Raw genomic sequence first — 17275 nt, forward strand, 5'->3', positions numbered from 1 at the left:
TACATCAGATAGCAGCTTCAGCTAATCACTGATCAGTTGTTCTCTGGAAAAAAAAAGAACAGGGAGCCAGCCTCTCTGTTTTCTTTGAGGTGGCAAGTGCCGGGGGCAGCGACCTGCTCTGACCCGGGATAGCGGGAGCTGCCCCTGCGTGGTGCCGGGGGAGGCATGGTGGTGGCGGCAGTGGCAGTGCCAGGCACCCGGCCAGCAGCGTGAGGGACGCAGGGAGGCTGCGGAGGCCCGGCACCCCAGGATGTCGGGCGGAGCGTCTCCCACCCTGGAGAAGAAAGGCAGCATCGGCCACACAGGCGAGGGGAAGGCTGCGGGGGAGCTCCCCGACAGCATCAGCGTCCAGGGTGTCTCCTACACCATCAGGTAGGGCTGGGAGGGCGGTGTGGAGGGTCCCTGCAGCGGCGCCGGGGGCTGCGGGAGCGGGGCTGGCCCTGTGCGCTGTGGGTTCGGCCGCAGCCCAGCGCAGCAGGAGCCATGGTGCCAGGCTCCCCTCACGGCGCCGGGCTCTCCGCCGCAGGGCAGAGCCCTCCCGAGCCTCCCCATATCTCCTTCACGCCTCTGAAAAACGTGCTTTACAGGAGATTTCCAAACGTTGTGCCCTTTCCCACTGCTTTTCCTACTGCTGCCAGAGGGATAACACGAGGCCCTAAGGAAAGGAACAGGTGATAGAGCCACAGTTCACGTTTGCCCTTTTGGTTATAGTCCAAAAACTTCTTAGCAATCATTCTGAAAAATGTGCTCAGACCTCGTTTTATCTTCCAGATAATTCCAAAGTTACAAGCCTTAGGAGGGGAAAGGGTAAGGGGGGAAATACTTTTATTTTTATTTTTTCATATTTTAAAATCCTTGCAGCTCCCATCCCACATGCAAGTAGCTATGAACCATTCACTTGCTTTAGGCAAAATGTTTGCATATTCTGTCTCTAATTTTTTTATTGATGTTTGTTTTCCAAGAGAACGTGTTGGCCCATGGTGGAACTTTTCTTTATATTGTAAAAAATGGACCCGGCAAATACTTAAGGATGTTTCATTTCACATAGAAAGTGGCCAGATTATGGGGATTTTAGGAAATTCTGGTAAGTTGTTCCAGTATTTTGAAAGAAATAAAATCACAGTTAATAGTGGTGACTTCCACAATGACATGAATGTGACTGAGGTCTGTGTTTTAAATAATGAAATTGTGGCTGACTTTAACTACTGCTTTGTGAAACTGGTGCTTGTTTTTCAGAGTTCAATCTTCTGTCTGCTAACTAACAATTATAACTTCAGTAACAGACAAGGTTACTTCAAAACTCAAATGTTCTGCTGCAAAGTTTTTATTATTTAAATGCTAATTTGCATTCTAGTTTTCCCATTTACTTTCCCTTAATTAGCTGCATTTTCAGGGCCTATTATTTTTAAGTTATTGAAAAAATAATCCAACTTTGTACTTTTCATGTGTCCATCCAAGTCAGGCTGCCACTCTTGGAATCACAAATTTCATCTCAGCACTTGATTAATTTCTTTTGTTTGAAAGGGTCTGGGAAAACAACACTTCTGGATGCAATATCAGGAAGACTGGGACATAAAGACAATTTCTTGGGTGAAGTCTATGTGAATGGACGTCAGCTGAAGAGGGAACAGTTCAGAGATTGCTTCTCTTATGTGCCACAGGTTGAATTCTACATTTATTTTTTGTGTACTGTTCTTCCTTTTGTGTAAAAAAAGTTGCTAGTGTAATGGAGTAGTGTCATGTGAATGTGATTTTACTAGTAAATTTGGGACAAATCAGTTAATAAGCTGTATGAGTGATTAAGCTTGCATGAAGAGGGACAAAATTTTAAATGCTACAGGACTAACTTCTTCTTCCTCTGCACTTTTTTTCAGAGTGACACTTTGTTAAGCTTTCTCACCATACAGGAGTCTTTGACCTACACAGCTTTACTAACTGTTAAGAAATGTTCCAACAACTCCATCAAAAAGAAGGTTGGTATTTTACAGTCTTCCACCAGAAAGTCATACAGGATGTTATGTAGTGTTTTCACCAGCAGCACTTTCCATCCATGTCTGTGTTTTATGTTAATGAGGTTTTGTAATCCTCATTCTGCAAATGGGGATAGATCCCTCTGCTGAGGAGTAGGACACAAGCTCTCTGGTGGTCCCACCTCTTCAAGAGGCTTGTGCTGGTGCCCCAGGGCATCACCATTATGCTGGGACAAAACCCTCCCACCCAAAGTTGAAGCAGTTACTACTGCAGGAGATGCTGGTCTTGATATTGAGGTCAGTTCCTCTTCCCCAGAGGGGAATCTGTTCTCTGGGGTATTTAGGGCCATGTGTGCTGGCAAGTCTCATGGACAGCAGAACTGATTTTGACACCACTCTGTCTCCTGTAGGACATCTCTCACTAACCACAACAGCTCAGAAAAGCACTGAGCTGCTCTAAGCCCCCTACAAGCTACTTTCTTGATAAAATCTGTGTTTCAGATTTATTTAAAGGGATCTTTTTGAATTCTGTTGAAGAAAAATTGGATATTCCTGGCCAGAGGGTCTTGCTTTCTGTCTTCTCTCTTCCCTAGTCTTCAACTCAGTACTTCACACTTTCCCATAATTGATGTGCCTTCCTGCTCCCTGATTTTGGAAGCCACAGTAGCACATTATGCTCCATACCTTAACTTTTAGTCCCATCTTTGAACTCTTATCTCTTAATGTCAAGTGAAACTAAAATTTACTCATTTCAGAATACATTGAAATAATTAAAAAAATAATAATTTAAATAATGAATTAAAAATAATCAAATAGAAGTTAGGCCAGATACTGTCCAGCTAGAATGGATGCAAGCAGGATATTGGTAAAGCTATAACTTAAAATTATGTCTTTTCTTTTTGCTGTTCTTTAACATTGCACACAGGTATCTGAGTTGGACTGTGTCTAGTCTTTTGAAATGGTAATTATTTTTCAGGTAGATGCAGTTATGGCTGAGCTGAGTCTTAGCCAAATTGCTGACAAAATAATTGGAAGCCGGAATGTTGTAGGAATTTCTGGGGGTGAGAGGCGTCGGGTATCGGTTGCAGCGCAGCTTTTACAAGATCCCAGTAAGTACCACTTCATGGATTTTCAAAATAAAACAAGGCTGTGTCACTTTGTGCTCCTACCACAGGCCTTCGTAAACCACTTTAAAATAAAAAACTATTTGTATTCTTTATTTTGGCAGAAGCCAGTCTGGCGATGACAGAAAAGAATAAGCAGTAACTGTGGTTTGTCATTGATCTGTTGGTTCATCTTGGAAAGCAGACAATTTAAAAATCTTAGGGACTGAACAAAAGTTTAGACTTCGATTTATATATTTTAAGTCTTTCTGGATTCACTTTTCCCAAGCATTGGTTGTGGCCAATTAATTTATCATTTTTGAGTACATTAGAGCCATACATGTGCAAGCAATGACCTTGTAATGGAGTAGCTGCCCTTGATCTATGTATGTGTGAGTGCCATGTATGTTCCAGAGCTGAAAAAATTCCAGTGAAAGGAAATCAAAGCTGAATAACTATGGAAGGATTATCCATGGGAAAAATTTTGTCTGTTTTGAGAGAGTTTCTTGAAGGTGTCAGAATCTCACAGAGTGAATGTACAGCACATATTTATTGGATGCTGGAGTCCTTGTAGCCATATGGATGTGCTACAACTACAAATTAGGCAGGAAGGAGCTTAAATAGTACAGCGAGGTACATCCCGACTACTGGTGACTCCTGGGGTGTAGTTGCTGCTCAGGACCTCACTAAACTTTATGGTAAACACTATAGTAATTCTGTGTAGATAAAACTACAATGAAAACTCTCATCCCCTCGTACCCTGATCAAGATTGGACTGCCCTCTTCTGTTCTATGTCTCTAAAAATAGTGGACTTAAGTTTTTCCCTTTCATGTGCAATAAAATAATGAAGCAAAGGCTTTAATATCTGCTTCAATCTATGGAATTGCATCTGCTGTATTTTTAATGATTCTTGGTTTGTTCATAACAAATGAACAAACTTCTGTGTGTATATATAGATTTAATTCAGAATATATAAATTCTACTTAATTCCAGTTAATTTTGTCACTTATATTTACGATTTTGTACATGCTGAAATTTAGCATTATTGTTCTTAGAATAGATGTATGCATCAAAAATGGTTTGGTAATTTTCAGATTTCACATGAATTTAGAAGAAGAAGTATTATGCTCTGAAATATTTTTTAATGTCCTTATTCCTAGTCATTGAAACTGAACCACTGAAACTAACTAAAACTGAAAGATGAGGTCATGGCAATGTCTGTGCATACCCTACTTTATGTGTGTAACTTCACCTGTAAAGACCTGTGTTATTTGCCAAATTAGCTTTAAGGGCAGAAGCTCTGCCATTTGCTCCTCATTTACCTGAATTTTAAAGTTATTCTTTGTCATTTGACAGAGGTCATGCTACTTGATGAACCAACGACAGGGCTGGACTGCCTGACTGCAAACCAGCTTGTCTTGCTTCTCTCAGAGCTTGCACACAGAGGCAGGATTGTGATTCTTACAATCCATCAGCCTCGCTCAGAGCTTTTCAAGGTAGGTGATGCCTACTCACTACTATCTTTTCCACCAGACTTTTTAGTACTTAGGTTCTTTTCAGGATGGAAGTACAAGATCCAGTATAGCTGCCTCTTTTCTTTTCCTTTGCATAAATAGAGGCTTCTCTTGAACTTTGCAACTCTGGCCTTGTGCCAGTCACAGGGCACTTGGGGACACACATTGCCTTGTGAAAATAGTATGGACTCTGACTGTGTGCCTAACGCTTGTGTTGTGAAAACACCCAAAACAAAACCACTGAGAAAAGCCATGCTAAGGCATGTGGGTACACCTTGGTCGTGTGGTGAGGCAGTCCTACCTTGCTTCGGTTTGTGCTGGGGAGAGCATTTCTCCCTTCCCATTACTGTTTCTCACTTTGCTCTTACCTACCACCTGCCACATGAATGTAAAACCCCTCTTCCCTGGCTGACTGAATGCAATGTAAATTGTTGTGGAGCCAGATGGGAGCAACAGTGCTTTTCTGGACTGAAAGCAGTCCTGGTGTCTTGAGAACATGGATTGATCATAGCTGGTGGGAACTTTGTCCTGGCAAATGTTCACTTGAAGAGTAGTGTTGTTCAGAGTCCTTAAGCACTTCAGGATAATCTTGCCAACAATTTTTGGGGTTTTACAGACTGAGGCTATTAAGCACTGAAGGAGGTCAGTGAGTAAGTGAAGGTGCTTTAGAAGTGAAGTCAGAAAGTCACATCTCTTTTTGTGGATTGCCTCTGTTTGCTGCTGTCATTGACAGTTTTGAGAGCCACTAGAGCTTAGATATGTGTCATTTTGCATAACCACCAACAAGAAGAGTGAAAGAAAGGACAGGCTTCTTTTGGGAGAAATATAGTAAGGAAGTTTGAATGTGTCAAAACTATTTTACCCATCAAAGCATTTCTACTCAAGACAGTAGCTATGCTCTGAATGAATGCACTCCTGATCTGATCGCTGTGGTGACCAGTGACAAGACCTGAGGGAATGACCTGAAGTGTGACAGGGGAGGCTTAGGTTGGATCTTAGAAAAAGATTTTTCACACAGAGGGTGGTTGGGAACAGACTCTTCAGGGAAGTGGCCACAACACCAAGTCTGACAGAGTTCAGGAAACTTTTGGACAATGCTCTCAGAGACATGGTGTGATTCTTGGGGTGTCTTATGCAGGGCCAGGAGTTGGACTCAATGATCCATCAGGATTCCTTCCAAGTCAGCATATTCTGTGATTCGTTGTACATACTGCTAAAATATTAATTTTTCCCCAACAGTTATTTGATAAAATATCCATCATGAGCTTTGGAGAAATGGTTTTCTGTGGGAACCCTATGGAAATGATCACATTTTTTAGTGACTGTGGCTATTCTTGTCCTGAACAATCAAATCCTTTTGACTTCTATGGTAAGTTTGTCCAAGTTGTTTTGGTAAAACAACTTGTTCCCAATGTTGAAGTTTTTCCAGAGATAGAAATGTGTTTGAATTCTGCTCCAACTTTTAAATTATTTTCAGCTCAAAGAGAGGGCTGACCCCATGTCATTCCTAATGACTCCATAAAATAGCCATATTTGCAGTAAAGGAGTGTAAGCTACCAATAAAGAAAGAATTTCTGCTTCATGAAACCTGTGGATTCCAGATGGCATTTCCCTGTGGCTGTGCACTGGATGTTGGAAAATTAATTTGATTCCAAAACTGTGGCCTTTACAGACTCTGTGATGCCAGGCAACTGAAAAGAGTTGTGTGGAGAGGAGGATGTAGAATAAATTTGGGATGAGTTGAGGCATCAGTTTCCAGGAATTCTGAGTTTGAAGTTTCTGAAAATTTGGGGAGTTGCTAATGCCGGGGTGAACTACTGGAACAGAGTGGATACTTCAGGAGATGATAGTGAGCTGTTGGCATAAGCTGGAGAGTATTGTTTTACCAATGCAGGATAAAATTCAGGATTAAAAAAAAGGGTCATCAGAAGACTTTGGAAATGAGGCTTGGTTTTGCTGCAGGACATCCATGTCCCTGATCCATACAGGCAAAGGTTTGAAGAGAATGTGGATGTATTTGCATGTGTACAGATTGCAGCCATGTATATAAGTCTGTTTAAATCCAACATGTTAGGTTAATTTCTGGCAATACTAGATGAGGACTAACAAGGGAATTTGACCAATCCAAAAAGCTGCATTCAGAGTAGGCAATGTTTCCCTATTGTCTACATGGCATTCTAAACTCAGTGAGAAGAGAGGATGGTTGTTGACATGAAGCTGGAATGGGATAAAGCTGAAAATACTGGTATGACAGTGAGGATAATTTTGCCTTCATGAATTTGAATAGTCTTGAAAAGCATAGATGATTTGAGATTTAGATCCACTTGTAAAAAAGCTTGGTAAAGAGAGTACTGCATTCTTCAAATGTCAACCTTTGAATGTGACAAGAAAGGGAAAAAAATACAGATTAAAGCAAAGAATCATCAGAATATTTAGTCTTTCGAAAATTGGTAGTTTATATTTTTTTTGTGTGATTTGATGTGAATGAAGGGACAGATTCTGATATCATTTACACCAGCAGCAGAGGAAAATAAATGCTATGTATTGAGTGTGGATTATATTGTTGAACTGTCACATGTTTATAAAAAGTACTAATGCATGGTAGGCATTAGCTAGTTGGTCTAGTTAGTAGCCAGTGTTACAATTCTTTTAAAGCACACCCAGTTGCCATTCATTTCCTGTGTGACTTCCAGCAAGTCACACTGGCCAAGTTTTTAAGTGATTCTGCATTTCGGATGTTCATGTTTGTAAAAGCAAAGGCTTTGTTTCAGATATGTTTACCGTTAAAGACAATTATGCTGAACTCCAGCTTTTAGAACACCAGGGAACTATTCATAAGCCGAATTCAGGTTTTGAGGACAAATTAAGAATCTTGGACAAAGCTTTCTTTTGTTGAATTTGTATTTTGAAGTTGAACAGAACATTGCAAAACTGAAATCTGAGGATGAGAGAAACCTTAGGAATAAATAACTGATGAAGACACTTTACCAGATGTAGAAGAGTAGTAATATAAAATTGGGTAATAACAAATATTGCTGAGAACAACAAACTAGTTTTCAAAACCTTGGCTAACTCATTGCTGTTGGGGAAAAAAGAAATTTCTAAGGTGCTTTAGCACTATTACTGGATCTGTATGACATGTGAAAATGGAGCACACAAATTTCCCATCAGCAGCAAAAGAATTGCTGTTGCCAGGAGTATGTTTAGGTGGACTTATTAGAAAGAAACACGAACTCTGTGAAGTAGTTACCTTTCCTGAGTTTCACGGTAGTTGGTAGTACTTCCTTCTGCTTGGGCTGAACCTGCTTAGGGGAATTTGGCCAGCTGAACATCTTCCGACTTCACATTAAGAGAAGTATGTCTGCAAAGGAGGTAGGTGAAACCCAGTGCAGCAATGCATTAACAGCTCAAGTAGAGAAGAGCAGTGTCTCTACAGTGTCAGTTCACACTAATCAAAAAATCAAGTTGCATAGTTATGGAGGAGCGAGCAGAGGACAAGGGGGATCCACGGAGCCATGTCTGAGCATTTGCCTGAAAACCTGAGAAACACATGACCAGATAAGTCTTCTCTTCATCTTCATAAATGTTCATCTGCTGGTGCTTTGTCTTGCTCTCTACAGCTCTGTGTTGTGCAAGGAGAATGCTAAAGGTCTGACCAGTACAGTGCTCAGGTTTTGCATTTCTAGATCAAGGACCTGAACTGCAGGGTCCTACAGAGGTTACGAAACACAGATTTCTTGTGGCTGCACAGTTAATTCATTAGTGCTGCATCTAACAGAAGGGAGAAAGAAGCCTTGAATACTTTGAACTGACCTTTTCATCTTTGCACATTTTAGAATGGAGACAAGAAGTTAGTTGCAAGGGGAAAAAAGATATGAAGGGAAAGTGATGTGTATAAACATCACTTTAAAAAGTGAAAACTTTGTCATTTTACAGTGGATCTGACATCTGTGGACACCCGAAGCAAGGAACACGAACTCGAAACCTATAGTAGGGTTCAGGAATTTGTATCAGCCTATAGAAACTCGGAAATCTTTAGCGAAGTACTGGCAGCCATTGAAAAAACAAAGTTTATGAAGGGATTGCCACCAGTACCATTCAAAAACAAAGACTCACCCAGTGGCTTTTACCAAATATTGATTCTTTTACGGTAAGACTTTTTTCCCGCCCATTTTTAAAGAAATTTTTTTTCTTCTCCACTAATCGTTCAGGTTTCTCCTCCATGTACAGATGCACTTCCTTGGTTATTTGATCTCCCACCATACTTGTCCCTTGTCGTTTATTAATATATTAGCTCTTTGTGGACACTGTGTGTCAAAGACTTGTTCAGAGCTTAATACCCTACCCACATGTGTTCAGTTGTAGCTAACAAGCCTTTTGTTGTTGTTTTGTTTCCTTATCAGGAGAACAACAAGAAACCTCTCCAGAGATAAGATAGGCATCATCATGCGTCTCCTCCAGAATCTGTTGTTTGGCTTGTTTATAGCCTTTTCCCTTCTTAGACTAAGGAATGACCTGGTCCAGGGAGCCGTGCAAGACCGCGTGGGGCTTGTCTACCAGTGCGTGAGTGCCCCCCCCTACACAGGGATGCTCAATGCTGTGGCCCTGTGTGAGTTTCTGTCCTGTCTTATGTGCAGCAGCAGGTGTTGTTGCCACTGCCTTAAATAAGTAAAAGTATTTTTTGAAGATAGTAATTTAAAGGATCTTCACTGTTCTAAGTAATGTCAGAGTTGATACAGAAGCACAAAATTCAGTGGAATTTAAGGGAACATGCCCTGATCCCTGCATTTCTTTTTTACAGACCTGTCTATGAAGGCTTTATAAACTGTGTGAAAGATTTACCTGTGTGTAGCATTTTATAGGCAAGACATAGTCTAGGTCTAGTTAATATCTAAGTGAGGTCAAAACCAGACATGTGGAAAGGATGGAAATACAAAATAGTTTTGACAGCAGTTAAGTGGATTTATGAGTATTATGTGATGATTACATTTTTTTAAAGGACTTTTCTCTTACAAGTGCTATACTGGAAGCAACAGTAGTTTCTATTTACAGCCCTAAAAACTGTTTTGGTCATGTAGGGAACATACACTCCTGTCATCAGCTTGAAATCAGAGCATCTCAATAAATTAGCCAGTGACAAAGTTTATCTCATGTCTTTGATTTGTATATGCAAAAAGAGGAGGCTGTTCTGCATGCTGATAAGTTAGGCCTCTTTCATTAAGATGTTACCAATGTTTGCATTCTGCAAGGAGCGTGCTTTGCATTTATAGTGGGGAAAAAAGTAATCAGAGTGGTTTAGGCAAAATGTTTGTGGTACATTCTCAACGTTGTCTTTGTGCTTCAGATCATTTCTGCTAACAACAAGTCTTGCTCTCTCTTTAATGGTAATTTACTTTATTTCTTATATATTTGATTCAGTCCCACCTCTACGTGCTATCAGTGACCAAGAAAGCAAAGATGGCTTATATAAGAAATGGCAAATGCTTGTAGCTTATATAGTCCATTTCCTGCCCTTCAGTGTCATCAGCGTGGCCATTTTCAGCACCTTCATATACTGGTAAGCATTTGGACCATCTGTTGGATTGTCATTTTATTTTTCTTACCAGTGTCAGTTAACATGTCAGCAAAAAGCCTCCTGGCATGGCTTCCTGCTGTTGTCTCTCAAAATGATTACACAGAAAGCATAAGGAAAGATGACACAAATTTAGACCTTCTCTTTCAGGCAGAGCTGAAAACACTTCCCCAGTAACTAAATTACCAGTTCCCTAGGTAACTTGGAAAATTTTAATGGACCTGGGACAGTTATCATGCTTGTGTCATATTGAAAGCAGGAAGTTTATTCCATTTTACATTGCATTTAGGAAGACAGGAAATTGTAAAAAACAAACAAAAACAAACAGAAGAAATCCCAAAAAACACCCCAACCAAAGTGAGGAAGTCACCTGTAGGTATGTGACAGTAACAAAACTAATTTCCTGGGACACTAGGGTTTAGCTACTGCATATGGAAGTGATGAAATCTAGATCCCTTTCTTACACCCTCCACAGCACAAAATTTCTGTCCATCAGTCTTTTTTATTTTCTATATTGAGAGATGTCTAAACACCAAAATTAATTTTAGTTTTCCTGGGACAGTTGCAATCTGTAGTAAAATGTGTACAAGTGATGAGCAGGCTTGGATTGTGTCATGGATGCGTGTTCTCTGATGAGCTGTTCAAAAATGGTAAGTGGATACAACCTCATAGAAGACCTAAAGTGCAGAAGCCATTCTGCTGTAGGTGTGCATGTTAGTGCTCTTACTTTCCAGTAAGATGGATGGAAAAGATATAAAGTAGAACTATACAAAATTGCTTGGACTTCTGAATCAGAATTTCTGCACAGGGAATTTTTTAGTAGCATTTTTCCCCCATCTGGAAAAACAGGAAAAAAAAATGACTATTCTTTTCTTCCTTCTAGTCTAAAGTAGGCAATGGGGGCAGTGCTCAGCATTTACTTAATTCTTTCCATCTGATATCTCAATGAAAAGGTAAGATCCCTGAGAGGAAGATTTATGCTCTTCCCAGGTGTGAGGAGTTGCATGCATGGGCAGGTTTTTTGTAGTTTGGTGTTGATATGAAAAGTAGCCACCTTTGTCCCCTTAGCTACCTTGGCTTTTATTTCTGCAAGCTGTCAGTGCTGCCTGCTTCAGTACTTCCTGCTCCCTGAGGAGCCTTTTTTTCACAGACAGACAGAAATTACTCTTGCTCCCACTACGTGCTGTGCTGACCTTCTATTTGTGACTGGTGCTGAGAAAACAGCCATTTGGAAAGAAGGCTTAATGACACTCCCAACTCCTTAACAAACAGGGAATCCACATGGGCTGAGACAGTGCGTGTGCTATGGTTGGCTCAAACACAGTCGATGTTAAATAGTGAGGCTCCAGTTAATGGGTAATATTTACAGATATCTTTCCAGGACTGCGGTTGTTTGGAAGCCATTGGGGATGTGTCAAAGTGACTTCACAATGCTCCTAGACCTCTCAGGGCAAGCAGTTTCTGAATGAAATGCTGGCAGTTGTTACGCAGGACTGAACTTTCCTGGATGGGCTAACCTTTTGACAGGCTTTGGCAGCCTCTGGCATGTGTTCTTACAAGCCATTTGTCTTTGAGTTTCTGTTTGTGGGGTCAGAGAGTTGTGTCAGGCAGACCCAAACTCTGGCCTGATCAGACACAAGTTGGTCTGGCCAAGCTCAAAGAGAGCTTCCTTTCCAATCAAGTAAATGTCCTGTTTATGCAGATTTTCCTACCTGGAGATACCTCTTGGAAATCTTCTGATTCACATAATGTTGTTCACATAATATTGTTATTCTATTGCTATAATATTCTCTCTTTGGGCTGTTTTGGTTTTTTTTTCTTTTTTTTTTTTTTAGGCTTTCTTCTATTCATACCCCAGATTTACTAGCCTGTGTCTCCATATCTCTGTGTAAATTATTCGAGTGGCTCAGAGGTGATAGTTTTCTGCTAGGACTTTGGAAAGCTGTTTCTTCTGCACAATCTGTACTTAAAAGTTGCTAAATACCTGCTAGCTCATTGAATGTTTAATACTGGAAGAGTCAATGTTCATCCATCTATTTATAAATTATTCTGGTGTTACAAAAAATGCTCCAGGAAAGCCTGTGAGAAAATTGGTACTTCTAAGACCATATTCAAACATGGTGGATTTAAAAAAAATACATAGGGCCTTGCACTGAGCAACAAAAAAAAAGAAAATTAAATGTCAAATTGCTTCTTGTTAGCTAAGCAAAGCATGCAGTGTGCACCTAGTGCGAGGTAATTTTGGTATGAGGTATTTTGGAAAAAGAGTAATGTGTCACAATGTAATAAAAGGTTTTGTCATCTGTCACATACACTATAAGGCTGAATTAAATTTGTCAAGCAATTGCTGGGTTTTCTTTAACTTTTTAATCTTGAGTACAGATTGAAAGAACTCTTTCCCTTGGGTTAGCTAGGGGAAAACAGAGAACAGAATGTTGCATTAAGAATGCAGGAGTATGGGGGAAATTGGAGTGATATGAATTACATGGGTGGTGAATTCAATTAGTTTTTCATTTACTTGAGTATATCCATACTTATGTGTGCTTGCACATTATCAGAAGTCCCAAGTCCCATCTGTTAATTACCTGCATAAAGATGTTCTTCAAATATGGGACTTACATGAATGACTCCCACTGCAAAGACTCTACAAGAAGTAGCAGGTTAGTTTAAGGAATTGAAAAGCCATGGTGATTGTCTTGATGCAGCCTGTGTTTCTACAAGAATTACATCTTTGTATATCCCTCTTCAATCTAAGTGGAGGAAACCTCATGTATCTGCACTTAAAACATGATAGTAAGTGGATGTCCTTTGTGTTAAGATTCCAAACAGTATACTAAGGATTAAGGCATAAACTCTTCACTTAATGAGTTACAACTGAAAAAAACCCAAATAGAAACAAAGGTAAAAGCGACTTTCCAAGTTTACTACCCAAACACTGTTTTTTAACTGTTCTGTTGCTTATCTTTGTACAGGACTACAGGATTGTATCCTGATGCTTCCAGATTTGGAATTTTCTTTGCTGTTGTCCTGGCATCTCACATGATTGGTGAACTACTAACACTTGTTATACTTGGTGTGGTTCAAGACCCAAATATAGTCCAAAGTGGCGTGGTGCTACTTAATTCAGCTGGTGTGATAGTGGGAACGGGACTAGTAAGGTAGGAAAAAATCTTACTTTATTACACTGTTGAAACGATACAATTGTGGAAATGTTTCTAGAACAGTTAGTATTGCAGAAATCCAGTAATGCACAGGTAGCAATGGAAAGCAATGGAAAGCAGCTGTGCTCCTTCAGAGGCAGAACTACCTAATCTTGATGGGCCTTGTACTAAACACAAAAACAGACACTTAATACCTCTAGGTATCAACAAAGATATTGAAGATTTCCCCAGTTTTTGTAAATGCATTGAAGATAAAACAGACCAATTAATATCTATCAGCTCATCCGAATTCTTTTACTGATGCTGACATGATGATGTGAAATGCTGTCCTCATTAAAGCAGCTTACCAAAAATCCCTGTTCCTACAGATTTTAGTAACTGCTGGAACTTTTCAGACATTAAACATTGGTAATGCTGGTTTAAAAAAGCAGTGGCTATCAACTGTCTAGTATTATTATCCAGTTTAGCCAGTAAACTTTTCAGTTGCACTTTCTACCCGTACAGACTGAAATCTATAAAAAATTATTAAATAGTATAGTAAATATGCTGGAAGATTGTGATCCACTTGCTCTATTACTGTGCAGATAAATGGTTTTGCATTTTAATTGTGTGAAGTTTGAACAGTTTTCCCCTTGTATTGTCCATACTGAAGTTTCTGGGTTTTTTGAGGGACATACCAGAATAAATGTGTAATTGTTAAAAGTAGTTTTCCTAAGATGTTGAGCAAGTAGGATATGCTTACCTGAGAGACCCTCCCAAGAAAATGAAGTACTCCTAACAACAGATGGTGTTGTCCTCAAGAAAACCATCTGAATCTTCACAAAGTTGATTATGCTTTGTCTCTTTAAAGTAGATCTCAGTTCATACTTATGATATAAAGCTAGGTTAATGTCTAATTATTTGGTTCCTGCCTAATTTCAGAAAGATGTGTCTTTATAGTGACAAGACATTTATTCCTGCTATCATAGTCTAATGCCTTAATGATAACTTAAAAGCATTAAAGTGGTTTCTAACCTTATTTTACAGCACAGACATTGCTCATTAATATTATTAATATTTTTGTTTAATATTCATAAGCAATGATGGGCATTAAAAATAGCATTGAGACTTAGGTTGCTGGGGTTTTTTTTCCAGTTATTTTTGTTGTTGTTGTTGAATTATAAGTATTGAAGTATTTTAGATGCTGAAATTTCCTGAATTTGTTGAATGTTTCTTCTCATTATTTTTGCTTCATTTTTGCTTTATTATTGTGTCAATGAATTGCTATTCAGTCTTACATGGTTTTGAAGATGGAGGGAGGGGTGGTTTCTTACTTTGAAAACAACACATTTTAGCAAGTAAGGTTTATATTGGGTCTTGTCATTTTCAGTTTATCACTGCCATGTGAACAGCAAACAACCATAGAATTCTTTGTGACTGTCCATAAACAAGTCGGGGCTGAATGTTGTGACACTGCACCAAAGGCAGGGACAGCCTTCATGGTTGTCTCATCACTTAGCCCTAAAATTGGACTTTGTTTGAAAACCCTACAGGTAGAGGCAAGAACTGTTTCTCTAACAGGTTACAAACAAGGAGAGTTTGTTTTCATTTGGGAGCTCTTGGTATGTAGCAAAAGCCAGCTTAACTTCTCTGTTTTTTAAGGACCATTGAAGAAATGCCAACACCTTTCAAACTACTCAGTTTTCTTACGTTTCAAAAATACAGCAGTGAAGTCCTTGTAGTCAATGAATTTTATGGCTTAAACTTCACATGTGGTGAGTGTTCAAAAAAAGTCCACTGTAAATAATTTTAATGAGATGTTGGTGCTGGTTTTCCTTCTATGTACATGTATGCTGATAAAATAAAGGTAACTTCTGAGTTGCTAAAAAGAACTTGCTAATTAGTAAAGACTATAATGCCACATCAGCAAGCTAGAGCAGAATTTGATTCTTTTGTTCCAACCATTTCTCATTCTTGCAGTTCTTCATCTTTCTCTTTTTCACCTGTTCTCTTATCCCCTCTTTGGAGGAATTTTGGAAGCTAAGTTTAAAGTTTATTACAGGCTGGAAATTTTTTTGAGCAATGTTACACAAATAGAGCATCAAGAGAATTGCACAATCTAAGATCAAACATCAGTGGAAGGAATATTGAGAGGTAACAAACAGCTGACCAGGTATCTCTTCTAATACTAGAGAGGCTTCAGTTCAAATGTGTTTTCATGGTATTTATCAAGCAGCTTGGGTCTCTCAGGCTGTGCTTTGGTGGCTGTGAACACGAGAACTTGCAAAACAGGAGAATCAATGAGGTTGGCAGGGTTAGTAGCTAATACACACTAGTGGGGTATAAAAATTACAGCTTTGGACCTACCCTAAGATATTTGGGGTGTTGTAGCCAGGTGTCTGTGTTCCTCTCCAAGGCTACATATTTTTTATCTAATAATCTCTCCTGCACCTCTTTATTACAAGATCAACGACTGTTAGAAAACGAATCCAAGACACTATTAGTACCGACGAACACCTCATTTTTAATGTGTCCTTCAGACAGTCACCATTTCTTGCATTTTGGAACCCTCAACACATATGAACACTGCAAGTCTAACTACATGGGGCAATTTGCTTCTTGATGCTAGTCCAGATATGTGTCTGAAAAGCCATAAATCTTTGTTTGGCATGAACCAAAGAGAGAGCTTAGTGACCCTTTGTTCTTCCCTTCAAAAAAATGCCATGGATTAACCACATAAACATAGGGCTTGTCTGGTTTTATTCCACAGTGGTGAGAAATACTCCTGTGGGTATGGTTCTTCATGGAAGTGATACAAGGAAGAGGTGTATTCAAGACATGAGCTAGAGACTGGAGTCTTGAGTTTTAATTTTACTGATTTACCTACTAAAGAAATTGTTTGTTTCTTTTGACAGATGGAGCCAACAGTTCCACTGCAAATAACGCCGCGTGTGTTTTCTCCCAAGGCATCCGGTTCATTGAAAAAAACTACCCTGGGGCATTGTCCCGGTTCACAGTGGATTTCCTCATACTCTATGCTTTTATACCAGTACTTGCCATTATTGCAATTCTAAGCTTCAAATTACGGGAGAGAATTATTGACAGACAATGAAAAAGTAGCAATTCCAACAGTCTCTAATCCTAGTATCTTTATTATGGTCAAAGGCTTATATTGTTGGACTTTAGATAAAATATAAATGATTACACATATAAAAGCACATTCATCTTCTCGTGTTTGGTTTCATCTTGAAAACCAGTGTTCTCTTAGGAGTGTGAATGAGTCATGATTTTGGTATTCCCCACCCCTCTTCTCTGGCTGATTTTCAGATCAGCTATAATCAACAGTATTTCATTTTCTTAAAGGGCTTTCTGATTTAATTTAGTCAGGTATTGCTGGCAATTTTTAACAACGTAGCTATGGTGCTCTATTTTTTTCCCCCATTATTTTGTTTTTTAACCACTACTAATAAGCAGAGGGGTCCAACTACTAGTAAATCTCATTTCTGGAACTGTATTTTCGGTCTTACGCCTTGTTTTGATATCAGTTGAAGAATCTGTAGAAAGGAAACAACCAAATACGTGTAAAGACAGAATCTAGAAATCACTCCACTTTAATCTTATACACACTATACAACTGATGAGTACAGGATCTTGAAGAAGTATCAGAAATCAAAGTTACCCAACTTGTTTTTGCCTTGTAAATGATGGTAAATCAGTAAAGACAGGTTATTTATATCAATTATTTCTTTTCACTGTCAAGTTTGAATCTTGTTTTGGAAGCAGTTTATGAATTACTAGGAAAAAAAATGTTTGTTTAATAATGTTTTGGTTTTATTTAATAAAATGTCAATTTAACTAGAGAAAAAGTATAGAAGTTGTTTGTCAGAAGCAATGTCATTTTCATCTTGGAAATTACTCTCATGGGCCTTTCAAAACTGAAAACATAACAGACACAGAATTTCTAAATTTTGTCTC

At 39.1% G+C, this 17275-nt stretch overlaps 1 protein-coding gene across 1 annotated transcript; it reads left to right on the forward strand.

Moving 5' to 3' along the window:
* Positions 1-78: 78 nt before the first annotated feature.
* Positions 79-17157, forward strand: ABCG5 (ATP binding cassette subfamily G member 5). The gene is made up of 13 exons (XM_058834310.1): positions 79-372; positions 963-1084; positions 1525-1661; positions 1875-1973; positions 2947-3079; positions 4431-4570; positions 5828-5957; positions 8525-8738; positions 8992-9197; positions 10007-10145; positions 13133-13318; positions 14963-15075; positions 16216-17157. The coding sequence occupies exons 1-13, from the start codon at positions 251-253 to the stop codon at positions 16410-16412; spliced, it is 1938 nt and encodes a 645-aa protein (XP_058690293.1). The 5' UTR covers positions 79-250; the 3' UTR covers positions 16413-17157.
* The last annotated feature ends 118 nt before the right edge of the window (positions 17158-17275 follow it).

This window comes from Poecile atricapillus, chromosome 3 (genome assembly GCF_030490865.1).
Source record: "Poecile atricapillus isolate bPoeAtr1 chromosome 3, bPoeAtr1.hap1, whole genome shotgun sequence".
NCBI lineage: Eukaryota > Metazoa > Chordata > Aves > Passeriformes > Paridae > Poecile > Poecile atricapillus.

What these genes read in the sequence shown, in the direction of transcription:
- ABCG5 (XM_058834310.1), top strand. Translation starts at nt 251, where the DNA reads ATGTCGGGCGGAGCGTCTCCCACCCTGGAGAAGAAAGGCAGCATCGGC. An exon ending in GCTCAATGCTGTGGCCCTGT is followed by an intron (nt 9,198 to 10,006) that starts GTGAGTTTCTGT and finishes TATTTGATTCAG; the next exon opens with TCCCACCTCTACGTGCTATC. An exon ending in TTCAGCACCTTCATATACTG is followed by an intron (nt 10,146 to 13,132) that starts GTAAGCATTTGG and finishes ATCTTTGTACAG; the next exon opens with GACTACAGGATTGTATCCTG.